The sequence below is a fragment of the Dryobates pubescens genome, chromosome 19 (genome assembly GCF_014839835.1).
Source record: "Dryobates pubescens isolate bDryPub1 chromosome 19, bDryPub1.pri, whole genome shotgun sequence".
Lineage (NCBI taxonomy): Eukaryota > Metazoa > Chordata > Aves > Piciformes > Picidae > Dryobates > Dryobates pubescens.
In genome coordinates, this window is record NC_071630.1 from 18410349 (window position 1) to 18426776 (window position 16428).

Below are 16428 nucleotides of genomic sequence, written 5' to 3' on the forward strand. Positions count from 1 at the left end.
TCAAAACTAGGCTGCATTTCCACATCCATTAACTATAGGCATCATATCTCAGAATAAATAGACATTTGGACATTTGCAGCCAGAAATTGTGCTTTCAATAAACACAATTGATGCATATACATTGTCTCTTGGCAGCTTACACTCCTGCCCATCTGTTGGGATGGCATGGTGCCTATGCAAAAGTTGGTTGGACCCTCGCCCTAGGGCATAGATGACAGGCAACAACGGGTTTAGCTGGGCAGCCTGTGCACCAGATCCAAGTGCCATCTCTGCTGTAGGAAGCCCCTTCTGTGTGCCAGTGCTGCCACATTGGAACGACATGCCTCCTTACACTTGATCACACATGTTGACACTTGGGTGCGCTTAAGTGCATTAATGACTGAAATGATGCCTTTCACCTGGCTCCTTTCTTTTTTTCCCCCACTCTGCATTGCTGCTGGGCTTTCTGCACATGGTAATGAGAAGTTGTACACACTTTGTTAGCCAGAGCCAGCCACAGAATGGCGTTAATGGTGTAAGAAATGAAGGCAGGTTTTTGCTGGGGCCATGCTACTCCAGTGCCAGACATTTTCAAGCTTCATCTTGGGTAAGTTTTTGCAGAGTCTCCGCATCTCGCGGAAGACACCTCAGGAATGCTAAAGATGCAGCAATATATCAATCATAATCTTTCCAAATGAAAAAAATGCTACACTCTGTCACTATTTCAAATACAGAGCAATTCAAGATTTCTGCACCATCCTGTTTCAAATGAAGTGGCCAAACAAACAGGCTATGTGGTCTGGATTGCATGGCTGTTGCCACTGCATCTGCAGCCCCACACACAGGACACACCACTTCATTCTGCTTTAGGGAAGAAGGTGCTGAAAAATCAGAGAAGTGCATGAATGTGAACAACCCTTGTTCATACATACAGTATTAACCTCTTTGGACACTGAGTCCAGAGAACCTCAGCTGAAGCTACTGCAGTGCCCTGTGACAGCCTCACACAGGCTGTGCTGGTGTTTCTTAGCTTTGGTCTTTTTGAGAGCCTGCTCCTAACCCCAGATTTTTAAACAGCCATATATTCCTCTTCCCCTGAATTTAAATACATGTATTGAAAACCTGAGACCTAACAGGTAATACTCTTCCCTACTGTGACAACAGATCAGAGATAAAACTTATGGTTTTGCAGTCCATAAAGAACGTTCAGGCAGACAGACTCGACATGACAGGTATGTGCCTACAGCACTTTTAATTTTTAATTATTGTTAGTTATAATTATCTGACTGTGTCTGAATGAAACCCAGCAATATGGCTGGTATTCTAGTAATTTATTAGCTTTGCAACTACTAATAATTAAAATTTAACAATACTCCAAGCACCATAGCAACATTTTTTTGAGAAACACTAGCCAGATCTGGTAGGATAACTGCCTGGGTCATTGTCAGCATTTTAAAGTAGGACTAACTTTTTTTTCTTATTTGATTCTTTTTAAGAACAGTTACAGATTTTGAAGAGTCTATCAAAAATCCAACTTAGATGCAAAGATATAAATTCTGTTTAAAAGAAAACACATGGATTTTTACTTGCAGGAAATTAATTCGACACATGATTTTTTGGAGTGCTTCCTACAAAGCTTACAAAGAGCTTGTTGTTTGTTTCCAGCAATAAGCTCCTGGTGGTTAACACTGAAGCCACACATAAGGTCTGAAATACAGCAAAAGCTACATTAAGTGGAGGTACTTCCACGCTGCAGGTCCCATTTGTCCTGCCATCCACACACTTTCCAGGGGGGGTAAAAAAAAAAGGGTATTTTCTTCAAGTTCACTGAAATACCACAGAATTGCTTTCTCTCACTGACTGGATGGATATTGGAGCCTAGAAGAACTGAGATGTTTCAGTGTTGCAAACACATAGGGCTATTTTGAAGAAAAGTTTTACTTCTACTTAAGTGAGCTTTTCCTGTACCTGCATGAAGTAGGTAAAGCCTATTTTTCAAGTAGGAGCTGTGGACATTAACCACTAAAAGATTTTGAATAATTTGGTACAGACCTGAAATTGCTGAAGTATTTCTTTAGTGCTATGACCATTTGCACTACACCAAGCTCTTATGTGTAGCCCTTGTAGACTTGCCTGTATGCAGGTGGGTCATGTACAAGCCAAGAGGCTCTCATTCTCCCAACATGCTTCAAGGGACAGTGTTGTACCTAGATGGCTGCAAGGACCACTGGCATGAGCAGTTGGAGACGTTGCTCCTCACTGCTCCACTGTCAGGGAAGCCACTGCAAGTACAGCAAGAGCAGCATCTTAATGTCCACCATCAGGCCTACATGGTGGCTTGCTGTGATGCTCCCCTCACCTGGGCAGGATGCAGACCTCTATATGAGACATATCTAACATCAAGCTGACATTAAAAGAAGACAAAAAAAAAAAAAAAGGAAAACCTGCTTAGGGCTTATTCTGCTGTAATCAGCAGAAAGAATCCCAAGGACTTTGATGTGGACCAAATCAAGCCCCTGGAGGACGTTCATGGTAAATCATTATTAATATAATGAGTGCAATTTCTGTGCAGCAGCTCATGTCTGCTTATGGGTATATGAAAACTGCCAGCTTTTCACAGAAAATAAAATGAGGAGGGAGACAGACCACAGTGTTAGCCAATAAGCTACAGTAGTTCTTTTCAATATGTGTATATTTAAAGAAACTGGGCACTTAAAATGAGAGCAAATTCCTCCAGTGAAGCTCCCTTAATTTAGTGGTTTGACATGTCTCCAAATCTGAACAGAAAAGAAAGCCCTTTATTCATAGCAGGCAATAAAACACCTGAACACCTGTGCTAGGAAAGACCTGGCAGGTACCCTGCTCCCTTGGTACCTGGATTGTTTGTGCATTGTTTATTCTATCCCTTGACTTAGTTTTCATCAATTGTAGTCATTTAGGAGGAAACAATACGATTAACAGTACACAAGCAAACAGCAGGAATTAATCCTATAAATACAAATACTTCACTGGTTATGAGATGGCTCCTTGGAAAAAGCAGTGTGGCAAGAGTGCACATAGAAAGCCTCTCTAAGTTTCCTCTGGAAAAAAAATCACTTTCCAGTCAAAATTTGTGTAATGTAATTCTCAATGCAAGCATCTGAGGAAGCATCTTTCTCTGCTGTGACTCACACCACAAATGTAACTACCAGCACCCATTATGTGTCATAATTTCTGAGCCATCTCCAGTGTTGGCAGGGCTCCCTGCTACATGTTAAATAGTAAAGACTAAAATTACAGTTGTCAGAGAGCTAGCTCATCTTCTACATCTGAATGCCCCATGTGCCACTGTGGCTTCAGTGGCTTGTGAGAAGCAGGTGTGCTGGTGGTGGCCAGCAGCTCCTGACATGGGTCCCAGAGATGGGGCTCTGTTTGAAAGGGCTCCTTCTGCCCTAGTTGTGAGGAAGCCCCCAAACCTCCAACTCTACACTTCTTTCAGTAAGCATGTTTTAGCAGGGGGAATGAAAGGCCATAGTTTTGATGCTCTGTACATGAGCTATAACTACTTTTTTCCAGGAGAATTCATCATATTCGTAGCTGTCAATTTTACAAACTGAGGATGTGAAAAACACGGAACTGCCAGCCTTTCCTTTTCTGCCCTAAGGGTACATGGGGTTATCACATATATTGTTTCCTTTGTGTTTCTTAGTCAACCTTACCTTGTTTTCATTCTTTATTTCCAATGAGATAATGTAAGCAGCTAAATAACATTTCTTTTCTTCTGGCAGTATCATCCAGGTAACCTCATTGACTCATTGCTACAGATTCAAACAAGAATTTCCACCTTTTATAAAATGAGCTCTGTTCCTCAGAGTTTTCTTAAGCCTTGGTTTATGACTCCATCAGATGGTGTAAACTTCAAAGCATAAACCTCTACTACAACGAATTACTAGTTCAGAAACACAAAGAGGGTCTGATCGCTTCTAGAGCTTTATGCTGCTAAAGCAGTATTTGCATCAAGCACTAAAAGTGCATTTGCAGTGGCAACATCTATCATCACATGGCACACCCGTGCCCTTCTGGGCTTACCTGCTGTTTACCCCCTTTAAAGAAATGTTCGCCAATCAGCAGGGCCAATTCATGATGCTCTGTGACATCTCTAAAAGTTACCTTTTCCTTGTGCTGCCTGTCATTGTCCCCACTCTCCTCCTTTTTCTTGCTTTTTCTGTAAACACTTCACTCTGAATTTCCTCTTGAAATACTTGAATGTACAATTTTTTCTTAAAAAAGTATTTTCAGTGGTTTCACTTAAAAATACAAAGAAGTAAAACAAAGCGTAGGTTCGGATTTTGACACTGCTTATTTTATGCCAGTGGGAAAGCAAGATCAGAGCTGAAAAGTCAAATTCATCAAGCAGTCACTTACCCACACAAGAACAATTGCACAGTTAAGAGACTGAAAGGCTTGTGCAGATTAAACCCTGACTAAAATAACACTAAATCTTCATTACTCAACAAAAATATAACTAAGAGTTGAGACATTTAGAACAGGCAGCTCACACATCAGAAACTGATGACATTAATTGTGCCAGGGCAGGCTGGTTCCAAAGTCGTGAGCATTTCTAGCTGATTTTCACACCTGTTTTGTGTCTTCCTTGGGTGAGGTATTTGGACTAGTACAATCCCTGGCATCAAGCAAACACACAGTTCTGAGTCACTGCTGAAATAAAGACTAAAACTGTGCAGCTAAGTGGTGAATTTTCATTCAGCCAACACTATTCAAAACTACTCGTGCAATTATTATGAGCAGAGAAATTTTACATGCACACAAATCCTGCATAAAAACTGGAAAATTACAATCATAATTTATCTGATTAAAGCTGCTATTTGCAGCAATTTTGCAATGCATAACACTTCAGAATTGAAAAACTATGTAATTAAAACTGTTAATTGCAAAAAAAAAAGTGGGCCTCTGTTAAGGCTATAATTTAACGAGGTTCTCTTTATTTGACCATCTGATTTTAAAGGTTAATGTAGTGAACCTAGGAAGCCAGTGTGACCATTTTAATTGTTCTGGCATTTTGACCAAACACCACTTTAAAGGAAAAATGGGGGGGACAATCAGAGCCAGCTTTGCAAGTCACTGTTGCCTTCATAAAATGCTCACAGTGAGCACATACAAACCAAAAATCTGCTGACTTTATTAAAATATTAACAAGGTATAGTTAAAACTTTTGTACACTTATGCAAATCAGGTTGCTAGAACAAGAGAAAGAAGAGATTCCCCTGGGAGAAAAAAAAATAAACTCAACAAAGTGAAAAGATCAACCATCCTTCCACAGCATGACAGCACGACACAAGAGGCAGCAGCTTGGGAATTCAGCAAGATAAATAAAAACCCTCCAAAGTTTAAGTAAACCATGTTCTATAAAGCTAATAGATTTAAATGAGGCATACAGTACCATTCTATAAACCCCCCCACATTTTCCAGGGGACAGTAGCAGTATTTTTTTGTGGCCATGCTAGACATGTAAGTTATGCCTGAGGTGGGCAGCCTAGGAAAGCGCCTCCCTTTGAGGTGTTTGGAAGTGCAAGCTGCAGTGGTCCATTTCCTGTGGGGTATCAGGCACACATGCCATGGAGGTTTCAACATCTACAGGGATTTAGCACCAGAAGTATCAGATTTAAACCCCAGCCTCATGAGTATGGCTCTAAGGTGGCCCCTGAGGTCAGTGCCCTGAGCGCAGCTGCAGCAGCATGGTGAAGTCAGGATCCAGTCCCTCTGAAAGAGGTCCTACACCCAGGACCGGGCACAAGCCGAACGCTTGTTTTGTGGGGGCTAGAAAGGCTGTGGCCCCCACTGCTGCCAGGACAACTGGTATGCAAAGCCTGGTTTGCAGAAGCTGTAGCTTATTAATGTGCTAGTGCCTTGGTGGAGCTTCTAATTAAGCACCATGTTGAGCAGCATGCACGCTTTGCTCTCATACCTCAGTAGGGAAAATTCCTTTACTTTTGACTTAACAGTGAGGAAGGGGAGGGGACAGCTACCATTTGCTTAGTCTTTGTATGTTAATCAGTTCTTACATTATTAATAAAGAAAAAGAAATTATTTACAAGGTATTTGACGTAGACATGTCAGGATGTAGCAACACTACTGTCAAGAGAAATACTCATAAAGAATCATGAGATCTGTCTTGTCTTATTTATTTATTCCAGGAATGCTCAGAGACTCCTTTCTCTTGATAGCACCCAGGGAGGCAGAAGGATACTGAGCAACTGTTTAAGGGCAGAAGAGACCACACCAAGGGTAAGCACCTTTTCTAAAAGCTGCTCAAAGGTGATCGTCGCACAGAGAAATCAACAGCTTTAGCTTTGCCTTTACTCCTGTTGTAAACATACCTGAAGCTCTGTTTGAAAGAAGAACTTCTGTGGGCACTGGGAACAGTCATAAATTTTATCTTCCTGCCCGTGGACCGCAAAGATGTGCTGCTGCAGTTTGTTTGCCTGTACAAAAACTGGAACAACATAGCACGGTTAGTTAAGATGGCTTCACGTAAGGCATCTCATCTTGAACTGCACTTTTGTGATTGCAAAGACTCTGGAAAGTCCAAGGATATCTGCCAGAGATGTGCCAACACTTGGTTCAGCAGAATTTCCTTACAAGTAGTCAATTTAGTGTCTGCAGGCTGACAGTCAGCTTACTTCTAACAGACTCTAAATCCGGTATGGATTTTTGATATTTCACATAAAGCTAACACTGTCCACAGGTAACTGGAAGAACTCAATCATCAGAACAGAGAGGATGTCACCGCTCCTGTGGGGAGCCCTGAGCCCACGGCAGGTGCATTAGATGCATTTTTAATGCAGGACAACTGGGCCAGGAGAAGCCTTGATGGCTGGTCTGGAAGACACGTGGTCTAGAACAGCGTTTCTGGCAGACATGTGAGTCTGAAAGGGCAGGCTTGTCAGAGTTTTTAGGCCATTTAAGTGGGCTGTCTATTCAGTATAAAAAAAAAATTATTAAGATTCATCATCAAGAAGTATCACAGCATCCACATTATGATTTTGAATCAACAATTATTCTGACTTTATCACATGAAATTTGGAAGTGAGACATACTGCACTTTATCTGGTTAAAAATATATCTCATTTAATTTTCATCTCATTTTATATGAATGACCACCAGTATGTAAAAATTGCTTCTTTAGTGGAATTAAACACATGCACTCAAAGTAATTTTACAGCATGTTTCAGGCATGAATAAACTTACTCCAAGTTCACACAAAGCAGGCTCTTGAGTTTTGGGCCAAACCCTGTGGTGCTGAGTTTGCCTTACTCCCACCAAAGTTAAAGGAATTTCAGGTGCTGCCCTTCTACTGACAACAGGTCCACAGTCACAACTATGTGACCCACACCTCTCTAAGCAGTTTAGAAATGCAGATGTTAACTGCTGTTTTGAAGAGCATAGAAGGCAGCCTTTAACATGCATCCTGCAGGTCCTTTAAAAGCAGGATCACCCAAGATCATTTGCACTGATGAGACAGCTTAAAAGCTGGAAATGAATACCTAGCAGGTCCTCAGACAGGAGTTCTAAATGTGCCACCATGAGAAAAGTGGCCTTAAAGAAACCTTTGAGAGAGCACCTGGCAAAATTACAGTTGTACAATTTGGTCTTATCAAACCCAGCCCTTAATGGGTCCTTGCTCAGGTGAATAAGGGCTTGCAAAAGCAGGTCCATACCTTGGAAGTCCTGCACTTGGAAACCTATCACACCTTTGAGCCACAAGGTACAATTAAGGTTAGGCTTCGAAGTGCGAGGACGGATGCAGATCCTGCAGCATGCAGCAGTGCTGTTCGGTATCACACACCACAGTGCTGCTCTTTGGAGCGAGCCCCAGTTGCAGACAGACAGTAGTTTGAACATTTCCAAGCACGGTATTTCTTTTTACCAAGGAAGGGAATGCAGTATTTCACCAATCCCCAGAGTGTCATTTCTGGATGAAGCCATGCACGCTGAGGCTTGTCTTGGCCTCCCTGTCTTACCTGTGAAACAAACAGGGCATTTGAATGTGCCTCCCATCCCCTCAAAGCTGTGTTCAATCAGGTGACACAGGAGCTTTGCCGGAGAGTCAAACATCTGGTTACACAGCTTGCACTCATGATTGATGCCTTCCTCTGCAAGGTTCAAATGATACAACTTGTTAGTGACACAGCAGATTAGCGTTGGGGATGCAGCAGCAGTGAGCGAGAAACGCCTGTGCCAGCACACATGGCTTCAAGAACCCACAGACGCCATGTGGCTCCGGCCCCATCAGCAAAGTGCAGTTGTACAGGCCCCTCACACCCAGGGCCTTCCTTCTGAGCTGCCACTAGCCCACCAGAACCCTACACGTCCGCTCTCAGGCTCAGGATGGCCCTGTGCTGCTCCACCTCACATCCTACCACAACGGGAGAGCATTCCTGCTCTGGCTGTAGGTTATTAAACAGTCAAATAGCATTTAAAATTAATGTAACAGTGTGAATTCAACCACCAACACTGAACACTGGCTGAAATGCTGTCTTCACCTCAGACATCACTACAAACATATAGGAAAGGAAGAAACTATTGGAGAGTAGCAGTAGCCCAGACCTCTAGCCTTATTTTTACATCTTTTGTCTTTTCCCAAGGTGAAGCAAGATCATTAAAGGTATTTAAGCATCACTTGAAAGTATAATTTCCCTGTCATAGATCTTCAGCACTGAATACACAGTTTCATTCTAGCTGAACTCATAGAGAGATAACAACAATTATGACTGTTGTTTCAAGCCTACCACTTTTATAAGATGATCTGTTTCTCTGTTTACTGAAGTTTGTGGTTCTGGGTGCAGCTGAGCCTTGTTTTCAGGTACTGAAGTCATATTAAAGCCATTTTCACACATAAAGTGAAACAATCCTTTGGTTTTCATGAAGGCAGGGAGGCAGTTGTAGAAATTTAGACAATACACTGTACAGTATATATAGATTTTAAAAAATTTGGGATAGCTTCTGTAAATACTTCTGAAAAAGCCCTTCCTTCAGTGTAGAGGCACACAAACTTCTCATGAAAATATATTTTAAAACCTAAAGAAATTCTGCCTTTTGATGTATACTCAGCTTTATTTTTCTATCTTCAAATATCACTGATTTCAATTTTTAGTTCCAAGATAGCGAGGAAGTGACTGCATTATACCATGAACTAATCTCTTGCCAAATGCATTTGGGTCTTGTGAATAATGCAAGCCTTCTGAAGCCTGCTCTTTATTTACAATTGCTTTAGATTAGCTTTCTATATCTTTAGAAGGGCTAAAGAGAGGGAAATTACTGTTTTCTATAAGGCTTTTGGTGCACTCTGGATCCCAAAGCCTTTTTACGAGGTGGGGAGTTGGATGCCAGGGCAGGCAAATGGAGGGACTCTGTATGCAGGATGCTGGGCACGGCCTGCACTCAGCCACAAGGCACACTTGCAGCTAGAAGCATCTCCCAGAGCACGCAGGCCTTGAAGAGCCCTCCATTAAGTGTGAAAAATAACAATGAATTTAAAAAACTCTCCATGCAGTGCCTTGTACAGCAGCCCACACGAGCAATGAGCTGCCTGTGCCATCTCAAGGCCAGGCGGGCTCTGAAAACTCATGTGGCAATGGGTGTTCTGCCCTGCACAGCAGAAGTGGCACACAGGAGGAAAGCAGGGCACTGAGGTAAACACTGGCACCAGAGCTGCAGTGAGGAATGGGAAGTGGAATGGGAAGAAGTAAACAGGCTGGCTGGGAAGGAGGTAAAGAGAAAAGGAACAGGAGTAAAAAGGCAGAAATAGAAAGATGAAAGGGCTGGTGGGCTCCATGGCAGCAGCTGCAAGAATTCCCTAGGCAGCCGTAACCAGGGACTGAGATATTTCTAGGATGCAACAAGGAATGCAGCTCTCTCTTTGGCCAGGCACCACAGATGGGTGCAATCGCCCTTTTTGATGGATGGGTTTCAAAACCTGACCCTTTACCCTTGCTGTAGCATAAGGCTGGCTTCTCCCACCAGACCCTTGCCTGAAAAGTTTTGGCTTTGTCTGATCTTTGCAATCTGATCTGGAGGGGAGAAAAGATGGGAAAGGGATGCATTTCTTGTGCTGAGCATCCTGAGCATGCCCAGCCACACAGCTGTGTACAGCAACCAAATGTTGCAATAAACCTGGAGAGGACAAAGCCAGTACTGGGGGGAATGGAACAAATTCCTTCTCTGAGTAAATCAGAGAAATCATGTTTGACATTAATTTTCTACCCTCCACATACTGGGTATTTTGAAAACAGTGATTCATGTACAGCCTATGGTCCTGTGTGAGCACATGTGTTCATAAATACAGACAGACACTTACTGCTGATGACTGTGCCTTTTGCAGCCTAAATACCTATAATTTCAGTAAAATTAAAAAAATAACAATGTTGAGCATTTAAATTGAAGTATATTCTTACAAGCTTGGTATGTTTAATTAGGTAACAGAGATTGTGTATTTTCTTGGCTGATCCCTGCAGTATTTCAAATAGTTAAACCCATAACAAACAAACTAAAACTCGAATGAAAAATAATAAAACATAATGGGTTCCTGCAGATCTGGAAATTTATCCCACTCGAGGCAAGACCTTTTGATTTGCAAATCCACTTCTGAATTATAAGGCCTTCTCCTCACCGATGGGGGTTTTTATTTCACTCCCACAGGAGTCCATTATGTATTTCTTGTGTCTATAAAACCATCCAGGAAGAAAAAAAGGGGGGAAAAGTACCATGGTTAGCATGACAAACGTTTCTCTTTTCATGCATGTGTATTCAAAATATGAAAATGCCCAAAGATATAGATAGAATTGCTGCTATAATCACTCTCTTCTCTGTGGCATTTTACAGCATATTATTTTACACAGAGACACAGCACATGTATAGGGATACTCAGTCACCTTTGGAGACTAACTTCCTTGAATTATATAAGATCATATATGCACAGGCACAGTGGCTCTCTGACAATGCAGTGTGACAGCCAATGCTCCAGTCAGTGTGTGGTGCTGGACATTAACAACAGAAAATACATAATAATTTCCCTCATTTTTATTCCCTCATCCCTCTTTTTTTTGGTCTTAAAACATGACAAGCATCTATGAGAGACCTATGTAACTCGAAGTGAATTATGCAGCCCCTCTCACTTGTGAAATAAAATGCAGATTTTTACAGCTTGCTATGCTAGATCTCCCATTTCTCCATAAGTGTATCTGTGCAGGGATCAATTGATTACAGGACTAAAGAAGCAATGCACAGCAAATGAGAATCTTGACATTTTTGCCCCCTTTTTTTTGTTCCCTGAGCTCAAAATAATAAGCATCAATTTTGCACATCATTTCTAAAAAAAACAACCACTCAAACAAATAAAAACACACAAAAAAAACCCAAACAAAAAAACCCAACCACCCCACAACACCCCTCCCCCCAAAAAACCACATCCACACACAGAGGGAAAGAACCCCACAACCAAACAAAAAACCCCGATGTGCTCTTGTTTAAAACAAGCAGGCCTGCTGGATTCTGTCAGGCTGAAACTATGTCAGGCCAAAAGAGGAACAGAGCGCTTTGTGTTAAAGTATCATGGGGAGATGATAGTATCCTGTAATGTTTTCAGTACCTACTTTTGTCTCCAAAAGCATTTGATCCCTGGCAGACACATACTTATTTCCATACTGGTCTTGAGGGAAGCCAGTAGGAATAAGAGCTGATTATCTGAATCCTGAAGGTGAAACCTGGGTGGTGCCCACTGATGTCAAAGGCAGGCATTTGTATAAATTTGGAGGTACATAATTTACTGCCTGTTAGTGAGGACTACCAGCTTGTGCAGCTCCAGCTGCACTGGGGCGGCAAAGCACACTGCTCATTGTTCCCAAGTTCGGATGCATTTGAGGGCTAGTTTCGAATTTGTCGATAGGGTACTTAGTAGCACTTACAGTCATTCTGCCCATTTTAGAGTGGAATATGCTTCCCCATAAAGCCATTTCTGCTGCAGCAATGTGCATTTAATACATATTAGAATGAGTCTCTCAGCCTCTAAAAGAACCGACACCAGCAGCCTCCTGGTGAGGATGCAGTATAATTAATAATGCTGTATGAAACCCATGCACTGTATCAGCTGCATTTCTAATTATAACTATATTAATGGCAATATAAAAGTAGGCATTAACACTGTGTGCACTGGCACCTTATCACAGCGATAACAAATGGGAGATTTGAACAAAGATCAAGATGGCATTGTCTTTACTGTTAATTAAAACTCTTCCCTTCAACCTTTTTTATGAAGCAAAATTTTCTCACATGAAATAACCACAGCAGTCCTAATTTGAGAGATTGTGTAAATCAATCTGATCCATGCTCCTGACAACAGCATGCATATACTGTACAGTAGCTTCCCAGACCAGTTATATCTACTTCATGACAGCAAATTAAGGCAAAAAAGGGAAGTATCTTTCCTGTACACATCCATGAGTTAACTGCACTTTTCACAGAATCACAGAGCATTAGGGGTTGGAAGAGACCTCCAGAAATCAGAGTCCAAACCCCATGCCAAAAGCAGGATCACCTAGGGCAGGCCACACAGGAATGCAACCAGCTGAGTTTTGATCCTCTGCAGTGAAGGAAGCTCCACAACCACCCTGGACAGCCTGTTCCAGTGCTCTGTCACCCTCACTGTAAAGCATCTCCTCAGGTTAAGGTGGAACCTCCTGTGTTCTAGATTGTACCTGGTTTTCTTTGTCCTATCACTGAGTCTTGACACCTACCCCTCAGATACTATAGACATTGATAAGATCCCTTCTCAGCCTTCTCTCCTCCAGCCCCATGTCTTTTAGTCTTTCCTCATAGGAGAGATGCTCAAGTCCCTTTTTCACCCTCGTATCTCTGTTTGACTCTCTCCAGAAGATCTCTGTCTCTATTGAATTGGGGAGCCCAAAACTGGACACAGTGCTCCAGGTGTGGGCTCACCAGGGCGGAGTGGATGGGGAGGAAAGCCTCCCGAGCCCTGCTGGACACGCTTTTCGTAACACACCACAGGATACCATTGGCCCTCTTGGCCACAAGGGCACATTGCTGCCCCATGGACAACTTCCTGTCCACAAGCACTCCTAGGTCTTTCTCTGTGGAGAGAATTTTAATGAACTTTGAAATACTGTAATTAAGTGTAACAAAGCATTACTACACCACGTTCTCAGAGAACCTTCTCCTGTCCATTATACCATAAATTTGGTTGAATTAAATGGGTCGTGTGCTATAATTACAATTGAAATAAAGAGAAATGAAGATGGGGTAATAAAATGAAAACTGTGTGGAAAACTCTGTTTATGCAACTCAATTCTCAGTAAATAAGTAAGCAAAGGGCAAAACTTACAAGAAAAGCAAGAGCTTCCCCAGTAATTTTTCCCATGTGGCTGTGAAGAAGCAAGGGGCTGGGACCAGGAAAGGATGACGGCAGTGGACACCTCTCTCCAAAACAAAACCTGCAGAGAACCACTTTGACTCCTCGCCTGGCTGGCACCATTTCACCACTGGTTTCCATTAAAAAACGATCCAATGATGGAGATAAACCCGAGGTCTGCTAACACGATGCGAGTGCTATGAGGGAATGGCAAATGCAGATGCTCACACTAGAGGAAGAAGGCGCCTGCTGTACAGACATTTCTTCCTTACCATTGCTAAGATCCAGACGTGCCATACCGACCATTTGGATGTAGCTGAACCCCTCCCTTGCTGGTGGGGCAGCTGCAGGGTGAGGGGACTCCATGATGGGCCGTGGCATGGGCCGGTAGCACAAAGCTGCTCTGCAGCACGGCACCCCAGTGATTAGGCAGCCTGGGCGGTGAAAGGCAGCGGATTGATGGTGTGGCAGCAGAAATGTCACCTGGGGAGCTGGGTGCCATCCTCCCTGGGATGCTGGAGGTCAGTTACTATGGCAACACCGAATGAGCTCAACCTTGTAACTGACCCTTATCTTTTTTTGATCTGTGGCCCACTTGGGACCTTGGCTGGAAATCAACTGGAAAATAATCTGGTCACATATCTGAAAGGAAAGTATTTATACCTATTTATCCAGGTAGAGCTCACATCTCCCTTTGACGACTGTGTCAGACTGAAGACACCCGTCATGTTCTCACAGTGCTTCTCTTGGCTGTGCAGAAATGCCCAGATCTGTGGTGCAAGAAACCATGCCAACCCCCGCCCCGCCACTGCAAAACACACACTGCCACAGATATCTGTGCTTATGGCTCCAGTGATATATTGTCAAAATCTTGCTTTCCTAAAAGCCCCTGACTTGCCTGTGTGGATAAACACACCTACACCCCTTCTTGGATGGTTTAATATTTTATGTTGGTGTCCGCTACTCATATTCTTTTGTGCCTTATCTCTCTGCTGAAATATGATTCTGCTTTGAAATATATTTATATGATCTAGAATGGCACAACACTGATGTCTTTTATGAGATGGAGATTGTTTAATAAAATCTTGCATTCCTGCTTCATCCTTATGACAATTTTACTATTATAAGTTTTCAAGGGATATGAGAGCTGTCCACTGTGGTTAGAAACATCATTTTAATGAAAAATGATAACACAGAGACTTGGATTTTTCTAGAAACTGTGTAAGGAAAACCAACAAAAATACAGAGTTCCCACCCTGCATTTGCATGTATTTTTATTGGTTTCCCTGGATAAGGCTCATTAAAATTAATTTCTGTTGGTCCAAGTTTTCCAAGGGATGGAGCCTGGACAAGGGCCTGACAGCACAAAGGGGCTGCCACTGTTCTCCAGATGGGAAAGCTCTCTGGAGGAACAAGATTGGGGAAACCAGGGAAAGTATTAGGTGGTAGAAGTTGCAGAACCTGCTGGCAAACATAGGTGCTAGAGGAAGTGCCTACAGATTTCTTGTAACAAATTCCAAAGCTTCTTGAGATGTACTACTTCTACGTATCTTTGGCCTCAACAAGGTATTCTTTTTCAGGCTAAATTAGCCTAACTGCACAATGGGCCTTAAACTCTTTTCATCATCTCACGAGGCCTCAAGCTCAAAATATGCAGAATTAGATGCCAAATTATTTATAAAGTAGCTTGTAAGTTCACTGCCTCCAGTACATGTCAGTACACTGCAATATTAAAATGACCATTAAAAAGAAGTGCAGTCCCAGAGGGCCTGGGGATGAGATTGCAGCGAGTTTCCTACCAACTGCAACAGTGGCTCTTGCACTGCTTCAGAGCCCCTGCCTCCCTCCCAGCTGCAGGCTGCATGCTCCCTCACTGCACCACATGCCTAAGGGGAAAGCTGAACCTCGGATAAACAAGATGAGTCTGCTGAGCCTGTCTTCATCAGCTTAATTTTTTGGTTTACAAGAAAAATAAAACCTGAAAGTTCAAAGGAGTTCATGGAGCTGTGCATCATCTGTCTGCTGACTGCAGAGCCCCAGAGGGACCCCATCTGCAGAGTTTTATTTTAGATTTAGATATTAATCTGGGAAACTGCATAAAGATCATTTATAGAAATGCACTACACTTTAGCACAGTAACTTCACACTCTACCAAGCTTTCTCTGAAGATGGCTTTTTTTAACAGCCTGTATTAAAACTTCTCGTGCACTATAGTCTGATAGAGCTGGCTGCTCCTTCACAACAGTTCATTAAGGAATAACTCCAGTAGCTTCCATGGAAATGCAAAACACATACTGGAAAAGAAACGTGTTGCCTTTGAGTGTGTAAGCCCATACACACACAGAGAATGAGCCTGGATAAAGATAGCGAACCCCTAAGAGTCATTGAAGGCTAACAAAACCACCACATTCCCACACAACTCAGCTCTAGTTGTGTATTTCAATGTTTTGCTATGTTCACAGCATTATTTAATTTAATGTTTATACCTGTTGGAACTGAAGCAATACAGCCCTACATCCAGGCCCAAGGCCACACAGTCCATTCCCTGTACTAGCCTTCCTCAATGCCACTGTGTCACTTAAACCTGAATATCTCCTCTTACCCCTGGTCTCTCCTCCACTCTCTTCCCTGGAAGCAGCTCCCTGCATTGATACATAGTGTGAAAGTGTCCATCCTCTGATCCTACTAGCAATATCACATCAAAGAGCTCAATACAGATAAACAGCAATAACTAGTATCTACTTGGCATCTATTCTTCTTGTGAAATTAAAAATTAAAATTAAAACATCATTATACTCTTATTAAACATCCCACTGGAATATGCCAAGTGCTTCTAAAACATGCAAGGCTTTAAACGTTGAAATGGGTGTAAAGCCCTTTTCACTTGTTGTACAGGCTTGGCACATTCCCCAGCCTCAGCACCAGGGCCACCAGAGGCACAAGGTGCCACTTTCCCCACCCATCCCACTTGGACCTCCTTGCTGTCCCAGCACACATCAACTGTGGTCGCTCAGAGGCCCCCAGAG

General features: G+C 42.6%; 1 protein-coding gene across 3 annotated transcripts in view; it reads right to left on the reverse strand.

The window, feature by feature from the left end:
- Positions 1–16428, reverse strand: part of ZNF423 (zinc finger protein 423) — a 231561-nt gene that overhangs the window by 15554 nt on the left and 199579 nt on the right. For all 3 annotated transcript variants that reach the window (XM_054170102.1, XM_054170101.1, XM_054170104.1), the window contains 2 exons: positions 8001–8132; positions 6357–6472 (listed from right to left, as the gene is read on the reverse strand). In XM_054170102.1, the coding sequence (XP_054026077.1) occupies positions 6357–6472; positions 8001–8132 (248 nt within the window). The remainder of the gene's footprint in view (positions 1–6356; positions 6473–8000; positions 8133–16428) is intronic.